The sequence below is a fragment of the Sinocyclocheilus anshuiensis genome, unplaced genomic scaffold (assembly GCF_001515605.1).
Source record: "Sinocyclocheilus anshuiensis isolate Anshui unplaced genomic scaffold, SAMN03320099.WGS_v1.1 scaffold253, whole genome shotgun sequence".
Lineage (NCBI taxonomy): Eukaryota > Metazoa > Chordata > Actinopteri > Cypriniformes > Cyprinidae > Sinocyclocheilus > Sinocyclocheilus anshuiensis.
The window spans coordinates 1,213,754-1,226,414 of NW_015537969.1; the positions used below are offsets into that span (position 1 = coordinate 1,213,754).

The following is a 12,661-nucleotide window of genomic DNA, read 5'->3' on the forward strand; positions in this document are numbered from 1 at the left end:
GTCTTAAATGAACATAACATTGTGTTATGAATATCTCTGAATTAAATGGTCAGATGTTATGAAAGTAAACTCCTACACGTTAGAGTGCATAAATACTTTATTTCCTGTGATTTAGCATGCATTTAAACATGTAGGGCTGAATTACAACTAGGCAGGACAAATAATTAGCAGATCAACATTTCTGGGCAAACATACCACAAAAGTATAAATATGATACATACATGATTTAAAAGCTGTTCCTGAAGGGCATGTTGGATTGGAGTGTTTCTTTTAGACTCAGTGGCAGTGAAGCGGAAGGTCTACACAAGGCAGTTTCAGTTGAACTAAACAGCTTTTCTGGAGGACAGTGGCTCTGAAAATTATTCATAACATAATGGTTTCAGTGCCGTCCAACTGCTGCTTTACAAACTATAAGGGATTGAGAGAGGGAGAGCAGAGAAAATGTCAGCTCAGACAAGCTCAAATAAAGTCTGTGCACTTCACTCTATCAAACCAGATGAAATTGCATGGAGTTTATGAAAAAGGTACAACAAATTGAGATATGCACTTTCAAATAGAGATATGCTACTTTTAAGCCTTCTTACTACTTTCAGATTTCATCGTTGTTGCTTGAAACTTGCTGTTCAGTATCACACATCAAGATATGCTTAAATAATCTTTTTTCTTTTATCATGTTATGCTTAATACCTTGAAAAATACACTTAAAAGGTTGATACTTTTTCCAATCTTGTGAGAACTGATTATACCCAGGATATTAATGTGATAATACACTTTAAACGCCCTGTATGAATAATTTAATTGAGGTTACAAACACAATTGAATTTTATGATATAATTCTTTAACTGGTGTACGTTCTGTATATAAACTCTTTTATGCTATTTTGGAACCTTTTTAATATTAGGACTATTCTTAATATAAAAATACTGAATAATGAACTGCAAGAATATAAAAGGTGAATTTCAAAATTGCTATTATTATTTTTACATTAGGGTCTCATTATGAGTCTCTTGAACCCAAAAAATTAAGTGAATCCCAAGAGAACATGGTTTAAAGTCTAACTATAACATTATTTTTCTCATTTCAGATGGCGTATATTTTGTATTACATGGCAATTGTGGGTCATGCTCTTTCTATAGTGTCCCTTCTCATCTCGCTGGCCATTTTCTTTTATTTCAGGTGAGTTTACATCTTCCCTTATCTGTCTCCACCCATATGACTTGAAGAAGCCTTGAAATATCTGCTGCATAGTTGCAGTACTTCAGACCGATCGATCAGTAAACCTCTTGATGATGGGTTGCTCAGTTCTTTACTTGTTTTTGGCAGGGCTTTGTGTTGTCTACTCTCAAACAGTTTGTCATTTGTCAGAGCTGTTGACGATGACGGTGTAGAGGTAGATTGTTGCGGTGGCGTCTGAGATTTATTTAATTGAAGGAGTCGACGTTTAAGCTTTTCAAAGAGAGATTTACCAAGAGGCTCTCAGTTACCCCATTTATCACAGCGGCCAATTCAAACCAAATAGAAAAGATGGATCGGCATTCCCGTCAGCATGGCCACACGGAAATGCAGTCTGAACCCTGAGTTAAATGCGTTAACCTCTGAATTATCCACAACCGAGGTTCAGGCAATTCCTTCTACAAAGTCAGGAAAACTTTCCTTTTTTTTCTGGGCATATTGACTGGATTACCATATACAGTGTCTCTTATTTGATTGAATTGCAAATCAAATGTAATTCATGTTAGGATATGCACTGAAACCCAAAAGGAATAATTTCAATGTCATATTGTTTTGGTGAAGAAAAAAATACAGATGAAAAACAGTTTACTTACAAGTTATCCATGATTTCCCTAGCTGTGAATCCTTAAATTACGTACCATATTTTATGGATTAATAAGTAATACTCATTTTATCAATCTAAAAAGCATTCATTTTCTGACTTTTTAGATTCTTGGTGGCCTAAAGTATTCAGAAGACGTTACAGATTTAGTAAACAAAGGCATAAATTAGGAAAAGCATACAAACAATATCCAAGTGTTTTGATGTCTCAGTCGGCATTGCTGGTTTAACTATCTGCATGTGGAAGTTAAACCAGACCACCCAAACACTGTCTAGAAAAGGTGGTCCCTAAATACTTAATGCATAAACAAGAAAAGCTTTTCATCAAAAGAACTTGGACAACCTGAAAAAATTAAAATAAAAAATGTATGGGGCAAAAAGCATGGAAATTCTACTAGGGAATGTGTTTTAATTGGCTGAAAGTTTATCTTTCAGTAGGAGAATGAACTCAACTACAGTTTCTTTACAAACAAGTTTTAATGGTTTGGTTGGACTGGATTGTGAAAGAAAAGCAGCTAATAATTTTCCAGCATAAATGGGAACACCTTCACTACTGTTTGAAAACATCTTATAAAGTTGGTTGAGAGAATGTCCAGAGTTATAATCTAAGATAAAATATCAAGATAGTGTGACATTTTGGCCTTTTTCCTTAATACATTAATTTGTTTTCAATGTCTTTGCTATTTAAAGGTACAGTAGTGTCGATGAAAATGCTCTTTCCCGTTCATTTTTTAAAAATTGAATTAAAATATGGAGAGACTTAAATATGTTGCTCACATAAGTATACTTTTATTTTTGCCAGTCACGAATTGAAGTTATTAAGATTATTGATTTGGTGCTTGAAATAAAAACATCACAGAACATTACATTTCATTGTAGGAATTTATAATCCACTTCATGGAGCGTGCATGTTTTTATGGACGTTTAAATGATTTAGAGATGCTTCTGTCATTAACATTAACAAATGAACTTTTAATAGGAGCCAACTGTTTGAACTGTGTACAGACTGAAAGCAATAGCTCCTTTGGCTCTGGCATTGCAAAAAACGATAGTTTCTCATCATTGTGTTTTATTGAGTGTAAACCCTTGGTGTCCATTTGTCTGGCAGAGCTGCACTAAGCCCTGAGCCAAATGACGAGCATTATTTGTGAAGTTTTGTGTGTCATTTCATGCTGACTTGGTTTCCGTATGTCTGTATCCCTTAGGGTAAACTTAATTTCATGGGTAGTTAAATGTAGGAGCCAAAGATTCTTATATGCATTAGACATCATGGCACATAAACTTTGGGTTTTATGTCACATAGTATGACAGTTGAATCCAGCGAGTAAACTTACAATCTCATAGTTTATTTTTTTGCAGTACACTAAGCAATCATTGAAAGGTTGAGAGATTAATATTTAGTGTTAAAAGCATATTTGAATTAAGACCTCATTTCAACATTGGTGCTCATTAAATACGTTGTGTTGCTTTTGTTTTTTTAAGAAAAACACAACCACAGAACAATTAAATTTTTAAAGTTTAATTTAATTATATTTAATTTAATTATATTTTGATGTTAGCAGTTTAATTTGCTGTGCAGTACTGATTACAGCATACATACAATGTTTCATGTCCCTGAAAATGTAAATTAAAGATAATATATAATGTCTGGAAAAACAAAAAGAGCAATCACTATTTAACCAACATTTTAGAAACATCTGTTTTTTCCTAAGGGGTCTGATCAGTTTTTTTAAGGATTAATGGGAAATGAATTTGCAATTGTAAAATGTTTTATTGTTATTTACAATGCATCATGCACATGCAAAACAAATTGTGCTTAACTGCTTTTCTGGAAGTGTAACATAGCAACACTTGTTTTTACGTGCGACGGTGATATTTACAGTCTGATCTTCTGAGATGTCAAAGTCTTAATGTTGTCTTATTGGGTCCAGATGTGGTGCTAGGAGAGGTACGTGTCAGCATACAGCTGCACTAAGCTTTAATTTATGCCCCCTGAATAATGCCAGAAATTTTTGGTTGGGAATATGGGAAATAGCTTTGGAAAATGAGCTCAGCTTTCACTCCCATCCCTCTAGTGCTCCAGGAGCAGCTTTGCACTCAAATTGAGGTTAAATTGAGTGAAATCGTGAGTAGCATGACTTTCTCAATTGGGTGATTGTGATGCCATTTGTGCAAGGATATTTTATCATTATCTTTTGACAGCAAAATATAGATCGACTTGTTGTCTAACAGAAGCTGTGTTTGTTGACAGAGATAGCTGATGCAGGTGTGAACTCCCAAATTTGCCTTATTTTACAACTCCTGACCAACAACAAAACAGCATTTACTTAGAAATCACATTTCTCTTTTCCCAACATTGCCTTTTACATCATTTTGAATTTACATTGCTTTATATTTTTTGTTGCGGTTGTATAATTTATATTCTCTCCCCCCCATCCCCCCTCCCCCCCTCTCTCTCTATATAGAATTTACGTTTTAAGTCCAGTTTGATCACTATGTTCCTATATAAATGTCCCTGTGGCTCAGTGGTAGAGCATTGCGTTAGCAGCACAAAGTTTGTGGGTTCAATTCCCAGGGAACACACATACTGATAAAAAATGTATAGCCTGAATGCACTGTAAGTCACTTTGGATAAAAGCGTCTGCTAAATGCATAAATTCAATTAAATTTAATCACTATACCTTGATCTTATAGAGCTTCATAAATTCAGCTTTGATATAATCCCTTGCAAACACACTGAGTTTTTATTTTCAACCACTAAGCAATACATTGTAAAAACAGGCAAGCATCTGACAATCACATTATTTGAAATGAAGCCAGGATACTCAGGCCTCAGGTGACGCTTAATTTTAGTTCTGTTTACTTCATTAAATGGGTCATATCCTGATTAATCAAATTCTCCTTGATCTTTCGATATAAAAGAGTTCATTGTACGATGAAAATATTTTGTACCATTCAGAACTCAAAAAATGGTACAAAAAAACATTTACTGAAACTGGGCTAAAAACAGTCTCATTTGAAACCATTGGATTCCTGATATTAACATACAGCATGACCACCCACATTTGCACATCAGTGATGCCTGCCAATTCCCGATGGAAATTGTGTGAAATTGTGTAGAAAGTCAAGTCAAACCTTGTGCTGTTTCTGGCTGTGTGTAGCATCTGCCGCTCTGCATATCTGACAGAATGATACCAGTGTCAGAAACAGGCAGCAGAAGTTTATTTTATTGATCTTCCTGATCATGTCAGACTAATTGTAACAGTTTGCTCTGCATGTTTGCCTAGTTTTATGAATCTGTCATAATCTAATGCAGGCTTTGCAGAGAGGCATTCAAGGATGCAACAGACAAAATCTATATTAAATCTGGCAAATCTTGAAAATGCTGAAAAGTTGAGTGCTTGAGGCTTGTGAAAAATCGAATCCATCAGAAGCCGAATGATTTATGATTGATTATGTATCTAAAATATCCAAAAGATGGTTTGTTTCTGTCCTGAAATGACCTGCCAAACTGAATTATTCTTCAAAAACTGCTTCTGTCATGAATGATCAGTGATGAATATTTCTTTGTCTTTCACCCAGGAGTCTGAGCTGTCAGAGAATCACTCTACACAAAAACCTGTTCTGCTCGTATGTGCTCAACTCAGCCTTCACCATCGTCAACCTCATAACTGTGGTCAACAACCCCAAAGTGGTGCAGAGGAATCCGGTGCGTGCCCTCACATCCACAATACTCACATCATCATTATTACTGCCAGTAATGCTTGCTGTTTATGAAAAGTGAGGGAAAAGAGGCTGGTCCACATATTAGAGAACAAGTGTGAACAACCTGAGTAATTGTACTCCATCAGATCAAATCAAATATGTTTTCCTTGTTACAATTTCATTTAGACCTTCAAAGTACAAAGTGCATATTTCACCGTATAAAGGCTGTGTAAAAGTGCAGGGTCAGTAATATTTATTTATTTATTTATTGTTTGTTTGTTTTAAAATAAGAATTTAATGATTTGATATTTAGAAAGGATGCATTAACTGGATCAAAAGTTAGTTAAGACATTTGTAATGTTGCAAAGTTTTCTATTTGAAATAAACGCTGTTCTTTTGAAATTTCATCAAAGAATCCTGAAAATATATATAGTAATTTCCACAAAAATATTAAGCAGCACACCAGTTTTCAACATGAATGTTTCTCAAAATGTTCAAGAAGTGTGCCTTAAGCAGCAAATCAGCATATTAGAATGATTTCTGAAGGATCATGTGACACTGAAGACTGGAGTAATGATGCTGAAAAATCAGCTTTGCCATCACAGGAATAAATTACATTTTTAAATATTCTAATATAGAAAACAGTTATTCTTAATTATAATAATATTTCATAATATTTCTGTTTTTACTGTATTCTCGATCAAATAAATGCAGCCATGCTGAGCATAAAAAAATCGGACTGACCCCAAACTTTTGAAAGATAGTTTATATATTCAGTTTCAATAATGAGAAAAAAATACTTTTTTTTTTTTTTAGTTAATTTAAACACTTTTAAATACTTATAATTAAGTCAACATTTTCACGTTACATATAATTTTAAACAGTGTCTTGATTAAAAACCATATTTAAATTTGAATGAAAATCATTGAGCTATATCTGGCAAGTATAAGAGTTTTTGTACTTCAGATGAAGCGCATTTTGAGTCCACCACAAAACTGTTTAATTCTCATTGTATTTTCATTGCATAAGATCTTTGCTTGGAATATGATCTTTTCAGGTTTTGCTCTCTATGGAGGAATACATAAATCTGCCACACTGGAATACACTGCATGATCTAAGAGGTGTGGTGAGGAGATATGTTTCAAGAAAAACATGAACTTTTAGTTACTGTATCTAATGTGATTGAGGAGAATTGCCTATTCTTTTTTTCTGATATAAAAAGAGAGCTAAAAAGTGAGACAGTCTAAAATGAGTTTTTGCACCCTGCTGTCCGGGGTTTGAAATGGCCTGTCATCACGTGTGGTGGATTGGATGAATAGATTCTGAAGTTTTTAAAGGACTAGAGTGTGTTGGAGGTGTAGTTCTGGAGTTGCAGAAAGACGATAATCACTGTTCTTACTTGCCTGAGAATATTGGGTTGTGTCTGAGAGACGCATTATCACATTCACCGGACTCCTTCATTTAAAAAAAACAAAAAACGCTGCTGTGCCTGTCAAAGTACCATCCTTACTTATGCTTTCTCAAAATGATATCTGTTTTATGCGGCCAGTGTAATGCAGATGTCTTGAAATGTGCATTCTTACGGGGGTGGGTGCATTCTGCAGTTTAATTTACGGTATCCTTGTTCAGCCTGGAGAACAAGCTCCTTCTGTTTTTCCTCAATACAGAATGCATCCCCAGTCGCAAGGAGAAGAGTTTACAGACAGAGTTACCCACTTTAGTTTCGACTTAAACCCTCTGTTTCTGACATAGTCTGACAAGAACGCCATTGCATATCAAGGACATTTGAATTGAAGTAAAGAAGCCTTGACTTCTAAAGAAAAGCTGTGTGTGGAGAATAACATGTGTGAGGACTTGCTGCCAGTTGCGTGGGTGCAGCAGGCAGATGAGAGCTATGGACATATGGTAAAAAGTTCATCTGGATGACTGACGTGTTGTTGGGAGGTGTGTGATACAGAGCTCAGAGGATTGAGAATAGACACTTTTGCCAGCATTTTCTAATTAAAACTGCACACATGTTCTTAAAAAGGAGCCAGGCATCTCAAACATTCAGAGTAAGGTAATGTCCGGGCCATGGTAAAGAGATAAAAATGGACAAAATGAATATTCTGCAGGTATTTGTGAAGTTAATTGCGAGTTAATTAACTCACAATGTGAACTTAAGTTTCTGGAACCTGTTTAAAAAATTTTTGTTGTGAACATTTAGTCTAGACTAAAAAAAAAAAGAAACATTGCCAAACGCAAATAATAAACTGCAACAATATATATAATCTCGCATGATTAGGATAGCAAAATAAATGTACTTTAGGAAGGAGAAAATGCTTCCCATATTTTTCTTGATGATCTCAAAGCTGAGCCATCCAAAAAAACTTTATGGTATTTTGATGTGAATCCATCTGTCACTTGGTAATTTGGCTGAAACTAAAACAACATTTGGATCAGTGTTTGTTCAATGTGTTAGGCTGTTAAATCACACTTCTGCTGTTGTTTATGCATTTATAAAATTGTCGCTTGTCCTAATCAGCCTGTGTCTTGTTAACATTTGGACGTTGTCATATTTGGGTCAACTTCTATAGTGGTGAACGGAAACTACAACAAATATTATTTTTGCGTTCTCAGTTGCCCCAACAGCAAAAAAATAGAGAGATTGATTATGTTGGTCATAGAGATAAAGATGTCAAACTTGCCATTATTCCCTTTATGTAATTTAATGCCAACGTAAGAACACACAAATTATAATGTTATAAATGTACTTTTTTTTTATGAAAATATTAAAAACTTAAAGAGCTTGATTTACGATGTTAATAATGCTGCCTGTACAGTTCATGAAATTGATATTAATAATAATTTAGACCAATTCTCACTATTAACTAGTTGCTTACAGTATTATTAGCATGTATATTATTAACATATATGCTGTTTAATAGTACTTACAAAGCACATTTTCTGCATGACCATATTCTACATCCCTAATCCTACCCCATACCAAAACGTAACTACCTTACTAACTATTAATAAGCAGCAAATTAGAAGTTTACTGAGGCAAAAGTCATAGTTAATGGTTTGTTAATAGCGAGAATTGGACTTTAAAATAAATTATGACCATCATTTTTATCAACCAGCTGAAAACAACTGCAGTAGATAATTGCAAAGCATTCATTTATTACTATCTTAACTAGCTAGACCAGAACCAAACCAGCTTGGACCATGGTAATTCACGCTGCTGTAAGCTGGTCTTTTCAGCAGGGCTGTCGTGTCAGATTTCATTTTTGCCTAAATTGCTTGTAGCAGTGAAACTTAAAGCACCTGTCTACTTCATTTCCCCCCTTTGCAGATTGGCTGCAAGGTGCTTCACTTCTTCCACATGTACATGCTGGGATGTAACTATTTCTGGATGCTCTGTGAGGGGATTTACCTGCACACGCTGATTGTGGTGGCCGTATTTGCCGAGGAGCAGCATCTGCACTGGTATTATCTTCTGGGCTGGGGTGAGTCTCTGCCAGCTCTGCTGCCCCACAGTTCCTAGTTTTGCTTTCCCATCTGTCAGCAAACCCTAAATTGTAAATATGAACACCCTCCCTATTTGCTCAGCACGGAATGTAGCGTGACCTGTTTTCATAGGCAGCTGTTTCATCAGTCTTTGCTCCATAATTTATTGGATACATTTGCTCGTGGTCATGTCCTCCTGCTCCATAAACAGAAAACACTGTCGCCGGCACAAACACTTGTTTAAAGACAGACAAATCAGCTAGTCCACACTAAGGACACAATGTGCTGGACATTTGTGGATGTTTGCGGTTCATGGTTTGTTTCACATTCTGGTGCACTTTACGGTTCCCACTGGCAGTTTTATGATGACGGTTTATGGAAGATCAGGCCCTAACTGTCTTGTTTCACCTGTTCTGTAAGTTAGCATTGACATGGGTTAGGAACTAGCCTGATAAATGGACGAGAAAGTACCTGAATTGTGGAGCATTATTAAATATTGTCTGATAACCTCGCGCCGAATCTGTCATCCATCAGAGATGGATGGAGAGAATCCCTTGACTGTTTGCTAGAAGATCTGCTAAAATGCCTTGAGGCTTTTCACACTGTTCAGAGGTTATTAAAAATTCCCAATATTCCTAAGGAATATTTCATCTAAAAATTTAAAATGTCATTATTATTTACTCACTCTCTTATTATGACTTACATTTGCCCATGAAAAAAAACAAAACAAAAATGTTTGAAGAATGTCCAAGCTACTCTTGAACCCTAGATGTATTATAAAAGTAGTTTATAGCTATGTTTCCATCCAAAGATGCAAATTTAACTTATGCACAAAACTGGAATATTGCATAAAACATTTGCGAATAAACCACCGTTTCCATCCAAGGAGTCAAAGAGAACAAAATCGCCACTTCCTGATAAGCTGGCACTAAATATCACTAAGAAAAGTAGGAGAAGCCACTGAATATAATAATTTTCATATATGATATATTACTTGAGCCTCAAAGCGAGCAGACGAAACACAATAAATGCAGTCATTGCTTTCGGAGGTGGATGCTTTGCTGTTTAGGAATGCAGTCGTGTAAGACAATTATACAGACTTACTTCGATAACAGACTTTGCTCAGGCATTTCAGAACGACCAAAACAACATTTCAGATGCTGTGCAATGAGATTGGTCCGCTGATTAGTCAAGTTATTCTGTCCCATCGTGCAAAGTCACGTGACTTTTTTGATGCGCAAGGTGGAATTTATTCGATAAATGTGTTTATGCACATTTTTTCTTATCAGATAAAAAGTTTATCCTGCTCAATTGTGTGCATAAGTTTTTTATGTGCATTTTTTAAATGTATGCGCATATTGGCATTTCCATCCAGCATTTTTTATGCAATATTCCAAAATGCGTATAAAAATAGGTGGATGGAAACATAGTGAATATCATCTATGCATCATTTTCCAAGTCATCTGAAGATATTCAATAATGTAAGTCATTATTCACTGATAATCGTGCCCTCCAGTGCCTGATTCCTCATGCATCAAAGACAATTTAGTTTATTTAGCCTATAGAGGCTGAGTTTGCAGCGCGCTATGATTTTAAATACTTCAATAAATCAAGTGAGGCATTTTGCGTAGTCATGGCTCGCCGTCTAATAACAGTTACAGCATTATCATTCATTTTACATTAGAGGTATAATATTTCGTGTTTGACTAATGTCTCAATTCTCCTTTCAACAGGATTCCCCTTGGTGCCTGCATCCATCCATGCTGTGGCGAGGAAGAAATACTTTGATGACAAGTGAGTAATGTTCACTGCTTTTCAGCAGTAAATACAGAAGACAGGCCAGGTTTAGTGGACAGTGGGTCTGATATGGGATTTATTATATTTTCCACTAGCTGCTGGATGAGTGTGGAGACACATCTGCTCTATGTGGTTCACGGCCCCATCATGGCAGCTTTATTAGTGAGTCAGCACCTTTTACATTTATTGAATGTATTTATCTATTATATTGAGTTTTTGCATATATTCACACAGCGTTTATCGTGTATTTGCCCTGAATAATCCATTTTAATATTGAAAAAAACTTGAGTATTCTTAATGTTGAAGAAAACTTGAAATGCAATGTCATGTTCTTAGTGCCAAAATGACAAATATTGCGTTTAACATCTCATTAGAGCGCTTTTCTGTTCAAATTGGATTATCGAGTCAATGGCTTTGTTCATTTACAGTTAATCAAGCTTAATTGCGGCAACGCTGTGTGAAATTAAAATCTAAATAGAGCATGTTAGTTAAGGACTGTTTGGAGAACATAGGAGTTCATTTTTATATATATTTTTTATGTTGTAGGTCAATTTATTCTTTTTGCTGAACATAGTACGGGTTTTGGTGACCAAACTGAGAGATACGCATCGAGCTGAGTCCAACATGTATATGAAGGCAGTGAGGGCCACCCTCATTCTGGTGCCCTTATTGGGCATTCAGTTCGTCATCTTCCCTTGGCGGCCAGAGAACCGCTTGGCAGGAGAGATATACGATTACATCATGCACATATTAATGCATTACCAGGTAACTCAAACTGAATGTCAACTCTTTTTACTCATGGAAGACATCTCAAAATGATTGTTAATGCTTCCATATTTTCTTTTTTGCAAGGGATTGCTGGTGGCAACCATATTCTGCTTTTTCAATGGCGAGGTAAGTAAATTGAGCAATATCCTTATAACACATAAATGCATATTTCACTCAAATTGTGGCATTATTTACTATGGAACCTTGTTTCTGTCAAGAAAAAAAAATGAAAAAAGGGTAATTGCAACTTTTTATCTCACAATTCTGATATCTTTTTTTTTTTATTATTGTTTTTAAATTGCAAAATATGAATCACAGAATAAAAAATAAAACAACTTTTTTATCTCAAAATTCTTACTTTACATCAGAATTTTCTCAAAATTGTGTTTATATCTTGCAATTCTGCCTTTAAATCTCATAATTCTGAGAAAAAAGAATTGTGAGATTTAAACTCAGACTTGTAAGAAAAAAGTCCAGATTGTGAGATAAAAAGTCGCAATTACTTTTTTTTAATCCTGTGACAGAAACACACTTCCAGAATCTACCTACCCTTGCGTCATTCAGTTTAAAGTTTTTGAAGAATATTATTAATATTTTTCATGCAACATCACAAAACCCCCGTAAAAGTACTGTAGTTCATAAGACTTGTTTGTGACAGATAATTCACATTTAAACAAAAAAAATTGTGTGGCAAGATGTGTCTTGTCAAAGGTGTGATGTCAAATGGAATTGGTTTTCACATGTATTTCAACTAAACATGGATCGCCAGTTTGAATATATGGAATGGAGAATGACTTTCAAGAGGTTCCTCAGACTATCAGTGAAAAACGTCTCGGTTACGTATGGTAACCCTCGTTCCCTGAAGGAGGGAAACGGAGACGTCACGTCGGATGACCGACGAATTGGGATCTCGCTTAGAGAGACCAATCTACTTCGAGTGTAAACTAAACGAGCCAATGCACATTGGCATGCGATTATTGCATCCAGCTGCCACTGATCACAGCGTGAGTATAAGTAGGCAGCAGATGCAGCGCATATTCAGGTTTTCGCTGAGGAGCCGAGCCGGTGA

General features: G+C 35.5%; 1 protein-coding gene across 1 annotated transcript in view; it reads left to right on the forward strand.

Moving 5' to 3' along the window:
• calcr (calcitonin receptor) overlaps positions 1-12,661 on the forward strand; it is a 45,314-nt gene that overhangs the window by 27,797 nt on the left and 4,856 nt on the right. The window contains exons 9-15 of the mRNA XM_016462266.1: positions 1,085-1,176; positions 5,416-5,542; positions 8,873-9,026; positions 10,761-10,821; positions 10,920-10,986; positions 11,371-11,589; positions 11,677-11,718. Of these exons, the coding sequence (XP_016317752.1) occupies positions 1,085-1,176; positions 5,416-5,542; positions 8,873-9,026; positions 10,761-10,821; positions 10,920-10,986; positions 11,371-11,589; positions 11,677-11,718 (762 nt within the window). The remainder of the gene's footprint in view (positions 1-1,084; positions 1,177-5,415; positions 5,543-8,872; positions 9,027-10,760; positions 10,822-10,919; positions 10,987-11,370; positions 11,590-11,676; positions 11,719-12,661) is intronic.